Raw genomic sequence first — 23,381 nt, 5'->3', positions numbered from 1 at the left:
CCGAGCGGAGGCTTCGATCACTCTCCGCCCTGCCTCTCCTCCCGCTCAAGCTGGACTTCAACTATGCCTTCTGTTGTCACCGCCTCGACTCTGCCTCCTGCCATCATCATCTGGACTCCGCCTCCTCTTCTCCACACACACGACGCTGACTCCACCTTCCCAACTCAAGCCTCTCCGTCACACCGACGGTTGCATCACATTCTCTGGACGACGCATTGCACGAGTTGCCACGAAGCAAGAGACGACACGCCAGCTGTCAGGAGGTTACCGCACCATGAAGCATCCTCCCAAGCGTATTGGTGGCGTGTTCGGGCAAGCGTGCAAAGGTACCGAGAGACCGTAGCCTCAACTTGTCTCCTTTCTCGCTTCAATTCCTCTTCATCGGTGTGTGTGTGTGTGTGTGTGTGTGTGTGTGTGTGTGTGTGTGTGTGTGTGTGTGTGTGTGTGTGTGTGTGTGTGTGTGTGTGTGTGTGTGTGTGTGTCCTGGTGCCTGTCCACTATTGATCATATCACATACCCTTCCTCACCTGCTTGTTTATAAGTTACTATTAGGAATGTTCCCAGCTCGTTTTTGTTTTGCATTGATCCAGCATGGTCCAAATCCGAGCTTAACCGGGACTTTATTCCCAACGATCCGTTCCTTTTAGCCGATACATCCTTGGCAGTGTCGCTCAACTGCATCTGATCCGGTAAAGTGATCCGGTTCAGACAAGGCGTACGGAGGGCGTGTTCCCCGGTAATTAAATCACTTGATTAATCTGGTATTAATTAATAGCCAGTAATTAAAACCCAGAGACAGGAGGACCCTCGGTCACGCGGTTGAGTTATTGGTGTCCACGGTCGGTTAGCGACCCACCGAGAAACGGAATTATCCATGTGCAACGGCCTACAATTCCGGGGTGTCTGGTGGGAGACGAGATAGCTTTCCCCCCAAGTGGTCTTCTCACCCGACCTCCGACAATATATATGTATGTATGTATGTATGTATGTATGTATGTATGTATGTATATATATACATACATATACATATATATATATACATACATACATATACATACATATATATATATATATATATATATATATATATATATATATATATATATATATTGTTACGGCTGTGGAAATTCGCAATACACCATGAAGGTTCCTTAGATTAGCTGTGCCGGTGGGTGAGTGTTCAGATAGGTTTCCCCACCGTTGTTTAGAGAGTTTCTTCGTGTTCACCGGGCTGCGACTCTTTGAGATAGCCGTTTTTCTTTACCTATCGTTATTTTGAACCGACACGCAAACAACAACCGCCACCAAGTACGCCGCAACACCAAGCAAGCAACAAACCTACACGCAAATAACAACCACCACCAATTGTCACAACGCCAACCACGCTACAATTTCCCTCACAACAACCACCACCATCTTCACCACTACCCCCGCTTCCGAACGCCATCCTCCACAGTCCACGCTATGACGGTTTCCGCGTCGGCAACCGTCCGAGAACGCGGGCAGGATTGGCATAACAAAAGCTCTTGCAGAGCCTGTGGGGTTTTTCCCGCCTATATTCCCCGCGCTTGGTGTGAAGGGAAGGGGGCAGGGCAGCTCGCTGCCGATTGGTGGATGCACGGCGTGAGGCTGTCGGAGTGAGGGAACGCCCCTTTTCTGGAAGCTTCTCGAAGGGAGGCGGAGCCGAAACGGGGAGGAGCGAAGGGCGGCCCCGCGCTATACAAGGCGGACCGCACGCGGGCTCTCGCTCTCTTGGTGGTCGAGGTCGAGCTCTCGCTCTCTTGGTGGTCGAGGTCGAGCTCTCGCTCTCTTGGTGGTCGAGGTCGAGCTCTCGCTCTCTTGGTGGTCGAGGTCGAGCTCTCGCTCTCTTGGTGGTCGAGGTCGAGCTCTCGCTCTCTTGGTGGTCGAGGTCGAGCTCTCGCTCTCTTGGTGGTCGAGGTCGAGCTCTCGCTCTCTTGGTGGTCGAGGTCGAGCTCTCGCTCTCTTGGTGGTCGAGGTCGAGCTCTCGCTCTCTTGGTGGTCGAGGTCGAGCTCTCGCTCTCTTGGTGGTCGAGGTCGAGCTCTCGCTCTCTTGGTGGTCGAGGTCGAGCTCTCGCTCTCTTGGTGGTCGAGGTCGAGCTCTCGCTCTCTTGGTGGTCGAGGTCGAGCTCTCGCTCTCTTGGTGGTCGAGGTCGAGCTCTCGCTCTCTTGGTGGTCGAGGTCGAGCTCTCGCTCTCTTGGTGGTCGAGGTCGAGCTCTCGCTCTCTTGGTGGTCGAGGTCGAGCTCTCGCTCTCTTGGTGGTCGAGGTCGAGCTCTCGCTCTCTTGGTGGTCGAGGTCGAGCTCTCGCTCTCTTGGTGGTCGAGGTCGAGCTCTCGCTCTCTTGGTGGTCGAGGTCGAGTTCTCGCTCTCTTGGTGGTCGAGGTCGAGTTCTCGCTCTCTTGGTGGTCGAGGTCGAGTTCTCTCGCTCTTGGTGGTCGAGGTCGAGTTCTGTCTCTCGTGGACGTCAGGTCGTGCTCCCTCTCCCTCCCTCTCGTCTTGGCGCTGATTTCTTCCCCTGTCTCCCGGTGGTCCTGTTGAGCGACCTGTTGGCGAAGGCACGGGCCGGTGGCGAGTCCGGGCGACGCATCGGGGACGCAGACGGGAGGCGCAGCTCTGCCGGCTGTGTGGTGCAAACCTGTGCGTCTGGCGAGGAGCACTGGAGAGAGCTTAGAACCCATCGTCGCAAGGCCCAGAGTCAGGCGCGGCCACGCTAGCTGCCTTGGGGAGCAGACGTCGCGACCTGCCCACCGAGACACCTCGAGGATGCAGGTAACCTGCACGGTCTCGTGGGCCTTTTTGGTCATCCACGGCCCATGACCATAAAGGTCTCCGGACCCCATCTACCCCCTTGCCTGTGAGGAGGTCTTTCCATTTCTTTTGTTCTGTATGACTGCTGTGGCGCCGTGTCCCTGTAAGTAGAACCTGTTTAAGTGCTTGTAAATAATAATTATAGTCGGTCGTATTGCTTTTGTTTTCTATTTCTTGCCTGTACATTGCATTACTGCCTTGCTTGTGTTGTGTGTGTAATACGTGCATAGTGAATAAATGTGCTTGTGTGCAATGTATCCCGTTCGTCGTGTCCTATTCCCCTTTGAAAGTGCCATCTTGCATCGTGGAATGAGTAGTGGGTTTTGAACGCCCGGTAAAGAGAATCGGATCCGTCGAGGTCGGCGATAACACCGCTCGGTTATTACTGTAATACGGAACGGACCGCTTAAGCGGTTCGTGTCCCAGGCCGACCTGCGGCGCGGTGCAGCCCCTCGGTAGGTTACCCGCGCGGGTACTTAGGTATATCGACATTCGGCGATTCACCCTATTTCACGCGGGTAGAATGTGGACTGGGCTGTGGTGAGGTTAAACCCCCACCCGTGACTGGTTCCTGGCGATAGTTCCAGGAGGGTCACGACTGAATTGCCCGTCCTATGGGCGCGTGGCTGCCATTTGAGGAACGCGGCCGATCGCACGCCGGCGGGCGCGAATTTGAAACAATATATATATATATATATATATATATATATATATATATATATATATATATATATATATATATATATATATATATATATATATATATACATATATATATATAAAAATATATATAAAATATCAGCAGGGTAAGCTTACACATTGTGTAAGCATACGAACCGTGCTTCCCTATTGTCTCAGGTCACACATTTGCATTTGATTTTTCATTTGTATATATTTTCATTTATGGATGTTGTCCGACGATTTTGGGAATTTTTCAAGTGTACCAGCTTCGATGTCCATCGGCATGCAAACTTTCAGCTTCAACGTTACCCAAAAGGTACCGATCTTCAATACAGTGGCGAGGGGGGGGGGAGATGGTGTGTTGGCCCCGAGCATCCATTGGATGGGGGCATTCAATCAGAGAAGGAAATAAGATAGTAATTTTTAAATTTCAGCGGTGACAAATCAATTTTTGGAGGCTCACCGCACTGCAGAGGCAGTTGTTAGCCCTATATTCCTTTAACATGGTGTACCCTTTCTGTCTTGAGAAAATGGTGCATCTCCCCATCCACCCACAAGCATGCGCATGATGTACGTGGTGCAACCATCAAAACAAACAAGCAGACCTGGCTGTTCTTTCCTGCGTTTCGAGTCATAACTCGTCTTTTCTTCAGCTTTTTGTGCATCTGGATTCGTTATTTTACCTACTCAGGTCAGTGAATAGCTCTAGAACGGGTGCAACGACGTTTTTATAGGTTTTTTGGTGATATTTAATGAAATATTTACGTGGGATGTAGTAAGAGTGAAGCCTGGATGATCAGAGGACTGCTATGGCATTTAATCTCGGAATAGGAGACATTTATTCCTTAACATGTTAATATTCGAATACAGATACCACGAATTTGCAAGTCTATGATATAAATTGCACAAAATTATCAGTGGAGAATCAGTGTGAAATAATTTGATACGAAGGAACAAAGAAATGAAATATGGTTTATCCGTCTGCAACTGACCGATTGTTTACCATTTTTTTCCCATTTTCTCATGCGTCTTACGGTTTTTGAGATAGAAAATGAAATGTTACGAGTATTTCATGTGCTTATTATTATCGAGTTTCAGAATTATTGCAGTATAGTTTATTCTCCACAACCACACCATCTCCACAACACAGCGCCCTCCTCAGCAAACAGCAGCAAAATGCCGTTGTTACGAACTCGCGGCGCAACAGGGGGAGCCACATTCCAGTGTCCGTGTGCAATCAGCCATCCAAACGGCTGATTTTCATAAACGGATCAAGACGGGCTTTTCCCTGGAAAAGGCCAGGCAATCAGAGGTGAAAGGGGCGGAGCCAGCCTGGAGTGAAGGTTCAGAGGTGAAAGGGGGAAGCGCCGATTTCGGGTGGCGAAACCTCCAACGGCTTCTCCCTTCAGGCTATAAAAAGCCGCGTTGGCAACGCAGGGAGTTGGTGGTGGAGCTGTTATCTATAACAATATTATTGTTTTCATTTTAATTTTTAGTTTTTTTTTTAATTCTGGTTTAATTAGTTTTAATTCTGGTTTAATGGCTTTATCTCCAATTAAGATTTTTTTTTGTTCTCTTATCTTCAAATATAAGAATGAATATTTGTTCAAGAGAAAATAAGCTTGTCTCAGAAGTGTGTAAGTTAGTAATCACTTTGTACATATATTTTTTTCTTTTCTTTTTTTTCAGATGTCTCAGATGAAGAAAGTACAAACGAGTGGAGCACAGAACAGGAAAAAAAGAGGGGCAGAGTCGAAGATGAGTCGCATCAAAGAGGGGCATTCGATGCATGGATAAAAAGAAGTAAAGAAGAAGTAGGAGAACCTGGAGAAGTAAAAGATGATGTGGGTGCAGAGAAGGATTTTTCCGATACGGATTCAGCTCGGTCAGAACATAATACTCTCTCTCCTCAGTCTCGTTGTCAGGATGATGATCCATGTGAAGAAAATAAAGAAGACTTTAGCATATTTTTGCAAAGAAGCGATTTTGGCTGTTTTAAGAAACCGATTCCAGATCATTTGAAGATGACAATATTACAACATGGCCCTGAAAGATATCAGAATAAAAGTGGTCCATTTGCTGAGAAGGATGGGAGATCATTTTCCAAACAGTGGTTTGATAAAGTTTCCAGAAACGGAGAAATTGTGGAGAGAAAATGGTTGTTATACTCTCCATATTGGAAAGCATGCTACTGTTTTGTTTGCTTTTTGTTTTCAAAGGAGCATTTGTCATCTGTGTCAAACTTTGGAAAGGAAGACGGTTTCTCCATTTGGAGAAAATTAAATCCAAGAATATCTGACCATAAGAAAAGCCCTTCTCATAGAGCTCACATGAGAATATCTGAACCTCGTAGTTCGACTCCATCATTCAACTACGATAGATGCTGAACTTCAACAGCAAATGTCTGCTGAAAAGAAAAGATGGAAAGCTATAACTGAACGGATTGTCGAGGTTATATCCTTTCTGGCAAAACAGAATCTGGCCTATCGTGGACATAGAGGAGAAGGAATATCTGGGTTATCAGAGTCAGGGGAGACAGTCAGTGAAAACACAGGAAACTTTCTAGCAACAATCAGACTTTTGGCCAAATATGATGACATCTTAGCAAAACACTTGCAGAGAGGGAAAGATAAACCAAAAAGTGTCACCTACTTGTCCAACAGAATTCAAAACGAAATAATCAATCTTCTTGGTGAAACTGTCAAGAAAAATGTAATTTCCAAAATTAAGGACGCAAAATATTTTAGCATAATGCTGGATTCAACTCCAGATATTGCCCATGAAGATCAGGTTTCTGAAATTCTGCGTTACGTTCGTATTGATGAAAACAGAAAAGTAGAAATAAAGGAGACATTTCTGGGATTTTTTTCAAGTCAACAAGAAAGATGCAGTCAGCCTGGTAAATGAAATTCAGGAAAAATTGGAAGAAGACAAAATTTCCATGAATGACTGTTGTGGTCAAGCATATGATAACGCAGCAGTTATGGCTGGAGTGAGAGGAGGTGTTCAACAAAAAATTATTGAAGTTAACCCAAAAGCTGTGTTTGTGAACTGTGAGAACCATAGCCTCAATTTGGCCTGTGTGCATGCAAGTGAGGTGCAACCTGTTGTTACATTTTTTGGTATTCTGGAAAAACTCTACTTTTTTTTTTTTCTTCATCTACTTCTCATTGGGAAGTGTTAAAATCTTTTGTCACTCGGACTGTGAAAAGACAGTGTGACACAAGATGGAGTTCCAGCCATGATGCTGTGCAAGTAATCCACGAAGAGTGTGACAACGTTATTGCAAACCTTCAACACCTGCTGGAAAGAGAATTTTCAAGGGAAACTAAATCTGATGCAGGATCGCTACTGAACTCTATTCAACAGTTCCCGTTTATGGCTTTATTAAATTTTTGGTACTCAGTTTTATCATCAGTGGAGAAAGTCTCAAAACGTTTGCAGGATCCGAAAATGGGGTTCCATGAAGCTTCTTGTGATCTGAGAGCACTTATTCATATCTTGAATTTGAAGAATAACGAAATTATCCACAATGCAATAGATTTAGCCAATGAATATTGTGAAAATTGGGGAATACCAATTGCACGAACAAGGAGAAGAAGAATAATGCCTGGAGAGTCAGCAAGAGATAGTGGACTGACGGCACAAGAAGAAATGAATAGAGTAATGGTGGAGATTGTGAACAGATTAAAAACTGAAATTGAAGACCGCAGTGTCCGTCTTCAAAGACTCAGTGACCGATTTTCTTTTCTTCTGAACTTGAATTCAGTAGTGATTGAAGATGAACAAGAAAGAGAGAAATAAAAAAATGAATGTTCAGACTTTGCAAATTAATATGACAATGATGTGGTTGCAATTCAGTTATATGACGAAATTATTGATTTTGTGATGCTCCTTCGAGCTAGAGGGAATAGAGTTCTCCCTGATCCTAAAGATGCTCTGGAGTCTTTACTGCAGTTTGGGAGGGATGTCTTTCCGACGCTGTGCGTTTCATACAGATGACTGCTTACAATCGCATTTTAGTTGCAAGCTGTGAAAGGTCATTTTCAAAACTGAAATTAATAAAAACATATCTGAGGTCTTCTATGTCACAGGAGCGACTGACCAACCTGGCTTTAATAAGCATTGAAAAATAATTTCTCACAGCTGATGTAAAAAGTGAAGTAGTTCAGGTGTTTTGTGACAGGAGGTATCATTTGGGGAAAAGAACTTAATAAATTTGATTGATTTATATTAAAATCGAATAAAGCATTTGTCATGTTTCATCTGTGTTTATATATTCAAAATGTTTTCCTTTCTCATAATATTTCTCAGTATATTAGGCCTTATACTTGAGTCTTTGGGGCATACAATCAAGATTTGCCCCGGGCATCACCAGACCTCTGCACGCCACTGCTTCAATATCAGTCAGTGAGCCAGTGAGTGAGTGAGTGAGTGAGAAAGAGCTTTATATATTACTAGCGGGATGTAATTACAGATTGTCGAAACATATGAACCGTGTTTCCCCATTGTCTCAGCTCGCTCACCTGCATTTGATTTGCTTCTTTTTTTCATCAATATATATTTTCATTTATGGCTGTTACCCAACGAGTCTGTGACTTTTTCCTGGTGCATCGGCTTCGATGTCCGTCAGCAAACAAAATTACCATGCTTCCCAATCGTCTCAGGTCACCCACCTGCATTTTTTTTTCATTTTTTTATATTTTCATTGATGGATACTATCCGACAATTCTGTGACTTTTTTCTGGTGTACTGGTTTCGATGTCCATCGGCAGGCAAAATTTCAGCTTTCTCCGTCACCCGAAAGGCATCGATCTTTATAGTCAGTCAGTCAGTGCTTTATAAAATATACTCGGTGAATGCACCCGGCGCTGCCAGGGTTCTTTTTGAATGAATTTAATCTTTTATATATATATATATATATATATATATATATATATATATATATATATATATATATATATATATATATATATATATATATATATATATATATATATATATATATATGTCTGACGCGAGCACAGTCTCAGTTCCCTATTGGGCCATGGCAGTCATAGGCTAAGGGGGTTGATGAGGGGGAAACACACCCCCTCCCTCCCCCCCCCCCGCCGAGGGGCCTTGCACATAGCCTATAACCTTCCCGGGGCTCATCCCGACATTTTTTGTTTCAGTGGTTAGCTCCTATCTTTCACCTTTCAGGAGATTAGCGCGTGCAGACAAACAAACAAAGACAAACAAAAACTTAAAATCATGTTAGATATGTTGTATATGGCATTGGCCCCATATCAACTGGCTGAACTTGAAAAATTAACGTTACGAAATCAGGTGATGACGTCATAATTCGGAAACCGGAAGTCGGAAGTACAATTATTTTACATTTTGTCATTGATGTCACTCGGGACACTCCCGGGTACATGTTCTGTCAGCATGTGAAGTTTGGTGAGGATCAGTCCAGTACTTTTCGCATGCATAGGTCACAGACAAACACACTTTCAACTTTACACACACACATATATATATATATATATATATATATGCATTCCAAATCGAACCCCCAAACTTGATGAAGAAGCAGGGCACAGATCGAGTCCCATCACAGCACTTGCTGCATAACCTGCCAGCAACAAGTGTCACCTGCACCACGAGCACATTGTCTCTGCCCTGCTGATCACAAATCAGGAGGTTTTCAGCCAGGAATATTAAATTCAACCAAAGAAGCTGATGTCATGTACATCGATTATGCCAACACATCACCTCCAAACTTGGAGGCATCCATATGGCACTTAAGCCTTTGCAGACTGAGATTAAAGCCTATGGTCAGGAAGAAACGAAAGTAGAGATATTGATCGAGATTTCACCCTTGTTTTGGGCTCATCAAAACAACATGCTGCTGATCATTTATTCATGACTAAATTAGGCCCATTAATTAAACCAAATTGAACCCCCTAACTTTTTGAGGCATATCAAGAAAATTTAATTTTAATATTATATTATTATTAAAATTATACCATCAAGCACATTATAAAGTAAGGTTCTGATGTTGTGTATAACACGGCCTACCTTTACGGCCTGGAGACGGTGGCACTGACAGAGAGACAACAACAGAGGCTGCAGGTTTGTGAGAACAACTGGGTCAGGGGGATTGCCAGAGTGAAGAGGGTGGAGAGAAGGAGATTGGTGTGCAGATGAGCTTGATGAAATGCTGGCTGAAATTGGCTGGACACTTTGTGCGGTGGGGGAAGAGAGAGAATGGCAAAGAAAGCAGATAGATGGAGGGAGCAAGTTAGGTTGGAAAAGAGGTCGACCGCGGTTGAGATTGAAGGATTGTGTGAGGAGGGATATCCGTAAGGTTGGGGTGGTTGGAAAGTGGAGGGATTTGTCTGAGGGCAGAGGGACATGTAGGAGTATCGTGGTCAAGGTAGGGCAGAAGCTTGGTGCCATCAGACCTCACTCCTTATAAAAGGGAAGAGGAGGAGACCAACAACAACAAGGCCCCCTCCTGTGCATAGCACAGGTCCCTCACTAGTCTATCCTATAAAAGTAGCTGTGCGTGCGTCCAAGTTCCACCGATTAGTTAAACAGTTTCGCCTGACTCCTCCCACAATTTCTCCATGACAGACATTATGTTGGTGTGTAATGTATCAGACAGGGAAAGCAGTTTGAATGCCCCATCAATCTTTTATTGTGCTCCAAACACAGAAACCTTAGAACCATTCATGAGTCCAGCCTCCTCATGCCGCCATGTTCCCGCCTCGCGATGACCGCATACATGAATACATGACATCTCCCCCTCCCATTAAGTGTGAAAATGCATTAAAGATGAACACAAGAGAAATGAAGACACTCGTAAATAATACAAAGATCATGAATATATGAGTAACAGCTACAAATCGAGGCGGATAGGCGCCTTTGGAACTCTTCATGATCGTCGGGGTACAAAGCCAACAGATGCTGGTGGCGCTGCAACGGCGTTATTGGGGTCAGCCTCAGGGAGTGGTGCAGTACCATCTGCAGCACTAATGTTGCTCTTCACAGGTTCAGGGAGTGGCGAGACATCATTTGTGAAGATCACAGGATCACAAGACCGATACCGGACATGATCAAGGTGTCTCTGGACGAATCGATTGTCCTCGAGTTTGATCTTGCAGGACAACGGTCTCTTGTTTTTGTGAACCCTCCCTGGTAGCTAAGCCTTTCCGCGACCAAAGTTTTTCACAAACACCAGGTCCCTGATGTTTATAGAGCACTATACTGCATGTTTGTCATGATGAAGTTACTGTTTCCACTGATTTTGATGCACGACCGATGCCACGTCTGGTATTAGACAATCCAGTCGTGTATACAAACGTCATTTCATCAGCAGCTCAGCTGGTGTCACCACCGTTGTAGTGTGGGGAGTGATGCGGTGAGTGAAAAGCAAACGTGATAGTCTGGTCTGAAGGCTTCCACCGTGTATCTTATTTAGACCAGACTTGATGAAACTCAGAGCTTTCGGAGAATCCATTTGAAGCTTGATGGTGTGAGCTCACAAACTTGTGAATTATACCGTTCAGGCAGGTGAATTCAGTGAATTCAGAGCTTGAGAAACAGGTTCCATTGTCAGTGACTATCATGTGTGGCAAACCATGAGTGGCAAAGCACTGGCGCAGCCTCTCTATAGTCGCGTGTGAGGTTGCTATACGTGTTACAAAGGCATCGATCCATTTTGTGTGAGCATCCGCAACAATAAGAATCATATGGTCTTCGATGGATCCAGCGTAGTCAAGATGAATCCTCTGCCATGGTTCAGTGGGCCATTCCCAGGGATGCAGGGGCATTTCGACTGCTTTGGCATGGATAACAATGTTTCACATGCTGTTCTTTGTCAGAGTCAAGGTGAGGCCACCAGACATAGTTCCGTGCCAGCGATTTCATTCTTACAATGCCGAGATGACAATCGTGAAGCTGATCCAAAATCTTTGTGCGCAAGTTTGGGGGAATGACCACTCGGCATCCCCACAGCAAGCAACCATTCTCGACACTTAGTTCATTCTGCCTGGCCTTGTACGAATACAATTCAGGGTCAGCATCGTGTCGAAAGCCCCACCCTTGCCCAGTAACATGAATGACATTGGAAATAAGTGGGTCACGCCTGGTGTCGGTCCGTATCTGGTTGGCATTGATTGAGTTGTCATTCAAAAATTCCATCAGAGACATCACGCTGCCAGGTGCAGGGGGGTTAACCACTGTGTCCAGAAGTGACAGGCGACTCATGGCGTCTGCATTTGAAATTGTGGAGCCAGGTCTGTACATAATGTCGTAATCATATGCCGAGAGTGAAAGTGACCAACGTATGATCCGAGGTGGTAAGACCTCTAAGGTAGCTTTTGTTGGACCAAACAAACTAATCAGTGGTTTGCGGTCCGTGTAAATCATGAAATGTCGACCGAAGACGTACTGGTGAAATTTCTTAACTCCGAATACAATGCCAAGTCCTTCTTTGTCCAGCTGACTGGAGTTCTTCTCAGATGGGGACAGTGTATGAGATGCGAATGCGATTGGTCTCTCTGTGTGATCTGGCATGATGTGTGACAAAACAGCACCAAACCCGTACTGACTCGAGTCATACGATAGGACCATGTCTTTGTCTGGGTCATAGTGAACTAACACATTTGAACACTGCAGCATGTCTTTTGACTTCTGGAAGGCTGATGACTCTGGAATGTCCCATTTCCAGCTGATGTCTTTTTATAACAGTCAATACAGTGGGCCAAGCATGGTAGCAATGTTTGGGATATACCTGCTGTAGTACTGCAGCATGCCAATGTAAGCCTCGAGTTCAGAAATGTTGGTTGGAGCTGGGGCGTCTTTGATTGCTCTGATCTTCTCTTCAGTGGGATGTAAGCCCTCGGCATCGATGCGATGGCCCAAATAGGTCACAGACGGAACCATGAACTCGCACTTGTCTCTCCGCAGACGTAGTACGGAGTCGGAGATAATGCGCAGCACATGTTCGAGGTTGTCACGATGATGAAGCTCTGAGCGGCCAGTGACTAGGATGTCATGTTGGTAAACAAGTGGTTCAGCAGCGAACAGGCTATCCATACAATGTTGGTAGATTCCTGGTGCCGATTTGACACCAAAACTCAGGTGGTTGTATCTGTAGAGCCCCCGATGCGTGTTGATGGTGAGATATTCTTTGAAATCCTCATCCAGAACGACTTGTTGGTCAGCCGATCTCATGGCAAGCTTGGTGAAGGACTGTCCTCCGCTTAGTTTTGCATATAAGTATTCAATCCTTGGTATGGGATATTTGTCCAAGGTGGAACATTTGTTGATCGACATTTTGTAATCCCCACAAAGTCGTATCGATTTGTCTGCCTTCACAACATGAACAATTGGTGCAGCTCAATTTGACTACTGAACTGACTCAATGACACCTAACTTTTCCAGTCTGGCTAATTCTGCATCAACCTTCTCTTGCAAGGTGAGAGGAACTGGAAGTGCTTTACAGAAAATTGGCTTCACATCTTTTTCAACATTGAGCTTGGCAGTGAAACCCTTAAATATCCCGAGTTCATACTTGAAGACGTCCAGGTATCTCGTGAGGAGGTGCTGTAGTACGGTTGGTGGCTTGCAAGCCTGCAGTCGATGAATGTGTTCCCAATTGAGTTTGACAACAGAGCCAGTTTCGTCCGAGAAGTGTGGGTCCATCCCCGGGGATGATCAAGAGTTATAATTGGTGAGTGTTGTTGCCGTAAGTTACTGTGACATCACACGACCCGTGGGCTTGTATTGACTCACCGATATATGTAGTGAGTCGGATCGGGGACCAACGGAGGCTGGGTTGTTCAGAATTCCCTCACAGGTTACGGAAAGCTGCTTCACTCATGAGTGAGACGGCAGCACCCGTGTCTACCTCCATTTCCACGGTCCGAATGTCTATATCTACGATAACCAGTATAGGAGTAGACTGTCTGCTGGACTCTGTGGAAAAGGTCAAAAGACTTAACACTGTGGCTGTTGGGGCTGTCTCCAACAGTCACGTCTTCTTGGTTATGCTCCGAGTCAAGGAGGTTGGTTTTGTATTCGGCTCTCCTTGCCCTCCGTTTTCGAGACAAGCTTGCAGAGGCAATATTGTTACGAATTTGGAAACCTTTTGCACACAGTCGGCAGTCCCATAGTTCAGTTATCTCGTTAAGTATATGTGGATAGTTAGAATCCCTCCCCTATGTCTAATGGATTAATTTCATGTGTGCACTGCGGGTTTCTTTTATAGTCAGGATTTTTACATCTTTAAATTTACCAACGCCAACAAAACCCTCACTTCACTCTTCCTCCCACTCTGCGAGCGAACAAGCGCTTCACCCGCCCAACTTTCACTTCACACCACGGCACCATGACACACGTGTTTCTGACTACGGACGTGGGTGGAGCCCCCGCCTTGCCTCGGAGCTCTGACTCCGCCCCATCAAAGAAGGTCGCCCCTGTCGACACTGGGGAACACAACAGGGCCTCTCTTGGGGGAGGAGCACCGAGATGCCGACACACCCCTCCTCCAATCGCGGCTGGCCACCACGACACCCGAAAACGCCCCGTTCATTCCGGAGACGAGTTACCCAAGAGCGGATCCCTCCACCCCACACGGAGGAGGGATAAGAAGAATCGCGAGCTGTATCCGGGGGGGTTTCCTTGGTTCCTTGGAGGTCGTTCCTTGCTTCTGGTCTGCTGGGCTCTCCTGGTCGTCGGTCATCGTTCGTGGCTGGCCGGGTCATTCGTAGGATCCTGGCTGCGCTCGTTGGATTCTGGTTCGTGGGTTCGAGTCCCACCGTGGTGGGTTGTGTTGGAGCGCTCGAGTTGGGGATCCCCGTTCCCTTCCACGGACTCCGAGCTCCACAAGTGCGGGTCGGTAAAACCGCACGAGGCGGCCAGGTACCCGACCAAACTCTAACCCCCAGCTTGCCTATCCTCCGCAGCTGGAAGTGTCTGAATAAAGGCCAGTTGGCGCAATTTCTTTTTGTGCGTGTGTGTGTGTGTGTGTGTGTGTGTGTGTGTGTGTGTGTGTGTGTGTGTGTGTGTGTGTGTGTGTGTGTGTGTGTGTGTGTGGTAAGTCTTATAAGTAGAACTGCATAAGTGCCTTGCTTATTACCTTCGCAAACTTTGTTGCGAAGGTTATGTTTTGATCGCTGCGTATTTATTTATTTATTTATTTGTGAATATGTGTGTTTGTTTGTTTGTTTGTTATTCGCATAACTCCAAAAGTATTGAACTGAATCGCAGCAAATTTGGTGGGATGATTGGTTATTATCCGAGGACCATTTGATTAGATTTTGGGAGTGATCGGGTCAAAGTTCAAGGTCAAGGTCATGAAAAGGTCAAAATCGTCATTTTTGTACAATGAATGTTTGTTTGTTCACAATAAATAACTTATTTAGAAAAACAGAAACTCATGTGTGCTAAATGCCCCTAAAATGCCAGAAAATAATATCTTATAATGTGACCAGTTGTCATCAGATTGACTTGACACCGACACCCAAAAAGGTCAGGGAGTTCATACAGAAATTGTACAATGTACATGAATCGGTGTCAAACAGCAGGAAATTTATTGTTTTTAAGCCATCATAACACATATGAGATGGCAGATGTGGTATGGGATTAAATACCCTCACAATCAACGGTTTCTGGGGGGGGGATGTAGCATTGGCGAAGGTATGCGCTCTACTGAGTGCCCGTTCTAGTTGCACATTGCATTTTAGTCGGTTTAACCCTGCTCTGTGTCTCCCTCTCTGATTATTATTTGTAAAATAAACCCTCTTGTTAAGTACCTGCTCGTTTTCTCTGCTTTCTCTCATTGGCCTCGCATGGTTCGGGTTTGAGTTATAGTGGGGCCAATTGTGCCGTAAATTGTTATTTGGGCCAGCGCGGCTTTGGTAATTCCCGCTCGGTTACGCCGAATCCGAGTCGGTAACAGTGACTCAGTTCGGACAAAGCCGGCCGAGGGTGTGGTTTCCCCGGTAGTTCAAATCGCCTCGTGACTTAGGTATTTTGGCTGAAGATGAATAACCCTACGCTACGCGGTTGAAATATTGGCGTCCATGGTCCATTAAGCGACCCGTCGACTTCGGAGTTATCCAGGGTGATGACCTTCAATTCCGGGTGTTCGGTGGGAGACGACCCAACTGCTCCATCTGGCGGTCGTTCCTCGCCCCCAAACCCGGCAAACACAACAATATTACCCACCTTGTGGCAGTAGTTGCAAGCGGAATTCTTGAAACAGCACGTAGTGGGAGAATGCTCACCATTGCAGCGGAAACAGCATTTACCTGCACCAGCCACCAAGCAGTTTCCATGCGTTTTGGCGTTGGATTTTCTGGTTGGATGTTGTTCCACAAGATTGACAGATGACAGGTCAGCTCCAGGCTGGAATGCGATGCAGCGAGCAATTTCTGCAGCATTTTTGTCTGCACACTCCATCGCGATAGCAATGTCCTTAGCACTGGAAAATGTCAGAGTCCGTTCAACAAGTAGGTGCTGGCAAATTCGATCTTGTTCCACTCCCACTACAAGCAAGTCCCTTAGCATGTCGTCGAATGTAGCACCAAACTGGCAATGCTGGGCAAGGTGTTTCAGGTGAGCTATGAATGCCGAAATGGACTGTGTCGAGGTTTGTCGACACATGTAAAAATTGAATCGACTCACAATGACTGAGGATGTGGCTTCACACCCTCAATCATTGACAGAACAAGACGGTGGAGGAGTGGAAGCTGTCTTGGTCCCGTGCACTGGCGCATTGGTTTTGCATACTACAGCTTGGAGAAACCCCCTTTGTGATCCGCAGTGTGTTGGTGAAGAGTGACCTGCACGTCCCACCTTAAACGACGATGTTGGGTGTGTTTCAAGTGAGGGTGAGGGCTTCTTCATAGATGCCACAAGCTCGGCATGTGTTAAATCCATCGTTGTCCTGGGCATGGCGAGATTCTTCAGAATCATAAACGTCTCGCTGTCGCATACCGACATCAGGATTGCTTTCTTCCTGGCATCATCCTCTATGCCGTTAGCTTGGTAGTACACGACCGTATACAGTTTATACACGGTATACAGTTTATACACGACCCAAATAACTATTTGACAGACTCTCAAGCAAGGCTTTTACCGACAGGTAATGCGCAAGTAAAATTCAACTGAAATAAACTAAAAAGTTTTTAAAGTTGTAGAAAAAAAAGAAAAGAAAAGAAAATTTTTATTTTTTTTTCAGAAATGTACCACCATTGATGCACCCTCTTTTACACAACATTATTTAACACGTTACATTCATTATTTTATTTGTGCCTGTTGTTTGTGTTATTCATGATGCCCCTAAAGATGGTAAGTTTCCTGTTTGGAATGATTTTCAGTGTTCTTTGACTGCCAACCAGGTCACCAGATGAAAATAATAACCTCACTCCTCTGTGCCCATGCACACTCAGGACGAGATTCTGTATAATTTGCTAAATTCAGAGCCAAAGTATGGCTAAACTGCAGGTTCGTGTTCCAGTTCATGATCCGATTCGCATTTTTGTGTTCAAAATATATAATTTAATTGAAATTAAGTCGTTCCTCTCTCATAGACTGGCATCTGTAGACAGACAGAGACAGACAGAGTGAACCAATTGCTTCACTCCAATTTGTGCTTCATGTGCAGGTTAAAAATTGGGTGTTTTTTTTTAAGAAAGGCTGTGCAGAGAATTCCTTTTAAAAGATGGGTCATTTTCCATTTGCGAGTGTGGGATTGAGAATTAAGCCTTGGGAGCATAGCAGTAGGAAGTACGAAGCAACCTTACACGGTGACCAAGCGACAGAACAAGACGGTGGAGGAGTGGAAGCTGTCCTGGTCCCGTGCACTGGCGCATTGGTTTTGCATGCTACAGCCTGGAGAAACCCCCTTTGTGATCCGCAGTGTGTTGGTGAAGAGTGACCTGCACGTCCCACCTTAAACGAGTCTACAATGCATTTGGCAGGGTGGCCACCAACTTGCATCACACTGTGTAAACGCGGCGCTTTTTGAATGCTCTGCATTGAAGCGCAGTCCTGTGCTTAAGAGACATTATACTGGGAATTCTGCAAAATGATTTTGGTTGTGCTATCACAAACTGATTTGACCATTTAGTGGATGACGAGTCAGATATGATCCATACAATAAAATCTACGAAGACCAAGAAGGGATGTGGAGCGACCAACAAGGCAGTGGCCAGCCAGAAAGCCAACAAAAGTCAAGAAAGCACCTCTGCCGAGTCCGTTCACAGAGGTGGAGCCGCCAAGTAAGTCTGCTCTTGCCGGGTTCGGGAGGGAGGGTCGGCAGCAGGTTCACTGGCGATCTGGTCTATGTGTATCTGGCGCTTCAACGGGGATTCGCTTTGAGTACGACAACAGGTCCGAGCATGGGGGCCTCTCCAAGATTTGCCCAGGGCAGTGATCCAGTTCTAATCCTGACGAGTGGGTTGGGTAGCCTGATTGGGGAGTTTTTGGTGCAAGCCCTATTTTCCAGACCTTCAAGCATCTGATTGAAGACAGGGGTGAAGGATCCACAGTGTTCTCTACTGACAGGTCTGGGCAGTCTCATGGGAGTGCTCCCGAGGTGGGCAGTCACATGACACGTCAGCCATGGAGATGGATTTGGCATTCATGGAAGGCAAGGTTGGAGGATAGGTGTGGGGACAGAGTGGATCTTTGCAACAGGAAATGCCCGAAGAATGACAACAGAGAGATGGATCTCATTGGCAATGTCGTATCGACTGAGTGACAAGCATGATGATGATCAACCTGAGGAGGAGATGAGGAGGAGAAGGACGAGAGGAAGAATAAGAAGGATGAGAGGAACAAGAAGAAGGACGAGAAGAAGAAGGACGAGCAGAAGAAGAAGAAAAGAAGAAGAAGGACGAGGAGAAGTAGAAGGACAAGAAGAAGAAGAAGCAGAGGGATGAGAAGAAGAAGACGACAACAAGGACAAGACAAAGCAAATGTCGCTGAACAAGTGTAAGGCCCAGAACAAATGCATGAGCAGTTATAAAAAAGTGTCTTGGATGCAATATGTGGGTGGTATTCGGGTTGGTAATGAGTGGAGTGGAGAGGAAGAGTGGAGGGGAGGAGGAGAGGGGGAGAGGGTAGGGGAGAGGGTAGGGGAGAGGGTAGGGGAGAGGGTAGGGGAGAGGGTAGGGGAGAGGGTAGGGGAGAGGGTAGGGGAGAGGGGAGGGGAGAGGGAGGGGAGAGGGGAGGGGAGAGGGGAGGGGAGGGGGAGGGGAGGGGGAGGGGAGGGGGGAGGGGAGGGGGGAGGGGAGAGGGAGGGGAGGGGGAGAGGGGAGGGGAGAGGGGAGGGGGAGAGGGGAGGGGGAGAGGGGAGGGGGAGAGGGGGAGGGGAGAGGGGGAGGGGAGAGGGGAGAGGGGAGAGGGGATGGGAGAGAGGGAGAGGGAGGGAGAGAGGAGAGAGGAAGAGGGGAGGGGAAAGGGAGGGGAAAGGGGAGGGGAGAGGAGAGGGGAGGGAGAGGGGTCTTTAAAATGGTAAATGCTTAGAGGTGGCTTGTCTCTGGGCTTTGGAGGATGAGTTGAGGAAAGGGACAAAAACTTTGCAGGACTTGTCAGAAGCTAGAGGATTCGCTGAAGAGGATTGGTCATGTTCAGCGGGAGAGGGGGTCTTCGCCAGGTGCGGGCGTTTGTGGTGGGGGAGGTGGGTGGCAGGTGCAAGCAGTGTGGGAGTGCAGTGTGTTTTGACGGCTTTGTAGGTGCAGAGGGGACGAGTGACAGATGGGGTATGGCAGGTGCAGACGTCAGTCTTGGTGCAGTGGGTGCAGGTGGGAATGTGGAGTTGGTGGGTAGGAATGAGGGTTATAATGACGATGTTGGGTGTGTTTCAAGTGAGGGTGATGGCAGTGGGGGTACTGCAGGTGTGGGTGCCAGTGGTGGTGCTGTGGGTGTGGGTGCCAATGTGGGGGCTGCGTGTGGGCGTGAGGGTTGTGGTGCAGATACTATGAGCAGCGGTGTGGGTGTGTGGTGGTGGGCATTGGATGGAGAGGTCAAGGAGATAGTTTGTGCTGGGACATGCTGTGGGGAGGGAGGCCAGGGTGGGATGCCAGGAAGATTGTTTGTGTCAGGGATGAGGCATTTGGGTATGTGAACTTCATTTTGTGGCAGGGATGGAAAAGATAGGATTTTGTGTTGTTTCAGAGGGACGGAGGTGAGGGATATTGATCGATTACTGGATGACATTTTGTCAGGTCATGGTGGAGGGGAATTGGTTGTGGTGCAGGTGTGTACTAACAATTTTAGGAAGAATACATTCAGAGGATGTGAAGGCTCGGTATAAATTACTGTATGTATCGGTATAAATTACTGTATGTATCGGTATAAATTACTGTATTTATCGGTATAAATTACTGTATGTATCGGTATAAATTACTGTATGTATCGGTATAAATTACTGTATGTATCGGTATAAATTACTGTATTTATCGGTATAAATTATGTCCACCAGCCCGACGGCCGTGTCCACCAGCCCGACGGCCGCGTCCACCAGTCTGACGGCCGCGTCCACCAGTCTGACAGCCGCGTCCACCAGTGTGACGGCCGCGTCCACCAGTCCGACGGCCGTGTCCACCAGCCCGACGGCCGTGTCCACCAGCCCGACGGCCGTGTCCACCAGCCCGACGGCCGCGTCCACCAGCCCGACGGCCGTGTCCACCAGCCCGACGGCCGTGTCCACCAGCCCGACGGCCGTGTCCACCAGTCTGACGGCCGTGTCCACCAGCCCGACGGCCGTGTCCACCAGTCCGACGGCCGTGTCCACCAACCTGACGGCCGCGTCCACCAACCTGACGGCCGCGTCCACCAGTCTGACAGCCGCGTCCACCAGTGTGACGGCCGCGTCCACCAGTCCGACGGCCGTGTCCACCAGCCCGACGGCCGTGTCCACCAGCCCGACGGCCGTGTCCACCAGCCCGACGGCCGCGTCCACCAGCCCGACGGCCGTGTCCACCAGCCCGACGGCCGTGTCCACCAGCCCGACGGCCGTGTCCACCAGCCCGACGGCCGTGTCCACCAGTCTGACGGCCGTGTCCACCAGCCCGACGGCCGTGTCCACCAGTCCGACGGCCGTGTCCACCAACCTGACGGCCGTGTCCACCAACCTGACGGCCGCGTCCACCAGTCTGACAGCCGCGTCCACCAGTGTGACGGCCGCGTCCACCAGTCCGACGGCCGTGTCCACCAGCCCGACGGCCGTGTCCACCAGCCCGACGGCCGTGTCCACCAGCCCGACGGCCGCGTCCACCAGCCCGACGGCCGTGTCCACCAGCCCGACGGCCGTGTCCACCAGCCCGACGGCCGTGTCCACCAGTCTGACGGCCGTGTCCACCAGCCCGACGGCCGTGTCCACCAGTCCGACGGCCGTGTCCACCAACCTGACGGCCGCGTCCACCAGCGTGACGGCCGCGTCCACCAGCCTGACGGCCGCGTCCACCAGCCTGACGGCCGCGTCCACCAGCGTGACGGCTGTGTCCACCAGCCCGACGGCCGTGTCCACCAGCCCGACGGCCGTGTCCACCAGCCCGACGGCCGTGTCCACCAGCCCGACGGCCGTGTCCACCAGCCCGACGGCCGTGTCCACCAGCGTGACGGCCGTGTCCACCAGCCCGACGGCCGTGTCCACCAGCCCGACGGCCGTGTCCACCAGCCCGACGGCCGTGTCCACCAGCCCGACGGCCGTGTCCACCAGCCCGACGGCCGTGTCCACCAGCCCGACGGCCGTGTCCACCAGCGTGACGGCCGTGTCCACCAGCCTGACGGCCGTGTCCACCAGTCTGACGGCCGTGTCCACCAGTCTGACGGCCGTGTCCACCAGCCTGACGGCCGCGTCCACCAGTCTGACGGCCGTGTCCACCAGCGTGACGGCCGTGTCCACCAGTCTGACGGCCGCGTCCACCAGCCTGACGGCCGTGTCCACCAGTCTGACGGCCGTGTCCACCAGCGTGACGGCCGCGTCCACCAGCCTGACGGCCGCGTCCACCAGCGTGACGGCCGTGTCCACCAGCCCGACGGCCGTGTCCACCAGCCCGACGGCCGTGTCCACCAGCCCGACGGCCGTGTCCACCAGCGTGACGGCCGTGTCCACCAGCGTGACGGCCGTGTCCACCAGCCCGACGGCCGTGTCCACCAGCCCGACGGCCGTGTCCACCAGCCCGACGGCCGTGTCCACCAGCCCGACGGCCGTGTCCACCAGCCCGACGGCCGTGTCCACCAGCCCGACGGCCGTGTCCACCAGCCCGACGGCCGTGTCCACCAGCCCGACGGCCGTGTCCACCAGCGTGACGGCCGTGTCCACCAGCCTGACGGCCGTGTCCACCAGTCTGACGGCCGTGTCCACCAGTCTGACGGCCGTGTCCACCAGCCTGACGGCCGCGTCCACCAGTCTGACGGCCGTGTCCACCAGCGTGACGGCCGTGTCCACCAGTCTGACGGCCGCGTCCACCAGCCTGACGGCCGTGTCCACCAGTCTGACGGCCGTGTCCACCAGCCTGACGGCCGTGTCCACCAGCGTGACGGCCGTGTCCACCAGCCCGACGGCCGTGTCCACCAGCCCGACGGCCGTGTCCACCAGCCCGACGGCCGTGTCCACCAGCCCGACGGCCGTGTCCACCAGCCCGACGGCCGTGTCCACCAGCCTGACGGCCGTGTCCACCAGCGTGACGGCCGTGTCCACCAGCGTGACGGCCGTGTCCACCAGCCTGACGGCCGTGTCCACCAGTCTGACGGCCGTGTCCACCAGCCTGACGGCCGCGTCCACCAGTCTGACGGCCGTGTCCACCAGCGTGACGGCCGTGTCCACCAGCCTGACGGCCGTGTCCACCAGTCTGACGGCCGTGTCCACCAGTCTGACGGCCGTGTCCACCAGCGTGACGGCCGTGTCCACCAGTCTGACGGCCGTGTCCACCAGTCTGACGGCCGTGTCCACCAGCCTGACGGCCGTGTCCACCAGCCTGACGGCCGTGTCCACCAGCGTGACGGCCGTGTCCACCAGTCTGACGGCCGTGTCCACCAGTCTGACGGCCGTGTCCACCAACGTGACGGCCGTGTCCACCAGTCTGACGGCCGTGTCCATCAACCAGGGACCAGCCCGGCGGCCGCGTCCGGAATGACAAGTGTGCACAATGTTCGAAAAAAATCCACAAGGAGGAAATATTTGAACAAGTATGTGAACGTGTCATTTTGAACCGACGTCACACTGTGCGTGTGACTCATCAATCAGAGATGCTCATTTTAACCAAATACCTTTTAATCACAAGATAAACAAACACCTCCACGACGTTGAAGTGCAAGGCCCACGTACCGGTCTCTTCTATCCATGCTCGGGAATCCATGATGTCTGTGGTGGCATCCGCATCCCCGCACACTCCCGGTACCCGTCTCCACCACGGCAACCCATCCTACCTGCAAACAGCCGACGTTCACTAACTGAGTCGTTACCGCCAAACAATGAGAGGACGAGTACCTGAAAGTGCGAACCGATGGACCGGACTCGAGTTTTCCACCACGAACACCGACTCCATCGAACGTACCCCGACGGTGAATCAAAATACAGTAAATACCCGGAGCGCGTCTCGACTTTCAGAGAAACGGGAATTCATGTTCGTTTCGCGTTCACAACAGTGATGGATGCAACTCCCTCATCGTCGACAACCAAAACAATCCCTCACAGGACGTTCCCCCTCACGAACCTGCGCTTTTCAACCGCGACGAAGCATCGAGCGAGTCGGCCACGCAACGTCGCCATCCCAGCACGAATCCCCGTCCGAATCTCATGACGACCAGTGAGTGAGCGGCGTCCGCGCCGCCTTTGACCCGACACTCGGCGCGTGACGTCAC

The 23,381-nt window shown here is 49.6% G+C and overlaps 1 protein-coding gene across 6 annotated transcripts in view; it reads right to left on the bottom strand.

Moving 5' to 3' along the window:
- Positions 1-23,381, bottom strand: part of KANSL1 (KAT8 regulatory NSL complex subunit 1) — a 351,273-nt gene extending 327,892 nt beyond the window's left edge. For 2 of the 6 annotated variants that reach the window (XM_085879819.1, XM_085879820.1), the window contains exons 1-2: positions 23,234-23,372; positions 22,846-22,942 (exon numbers count right to left, since the gene is read on the bottom strand). In XM_085879819.1, the coding sequence (XP_085735945.1) occupies positions 22,846-22,942; positions 23,234-23,318 (182 nt within the window). In that variant the 5' untranslated portion in view covers positions 23,319-23,372. Of the gene's footprint in view, positions 1-22,845; positions 22,947-23,233 lie in introns of all 6 variants that reach the window. The other 4 variants (XM_085879826.1, XM_085879828.1, XM_085879824.1 and 1 more) reach the window with 4 other exon arrangements.

Source organism: Eptatretus burgeri, chromosome 4, assembly GCF_056783735.1.
Source record: "Eptatretus burgeri isolate ZD-2024b chromosome 4, Ebu_testis_v1, whole genome shotgun sequence".
NCBI lineage: Eukaryota > Metazoa > Chordata > Myxini > Myxiniformes > Myxinidae > Eptatretus > Eptatretus burgeri.
The sequence above is the reverse complement of the archived record's forward strand: the minus strand, read 5'-3'. Positions and strand labels throughout refer to the sequence as shown.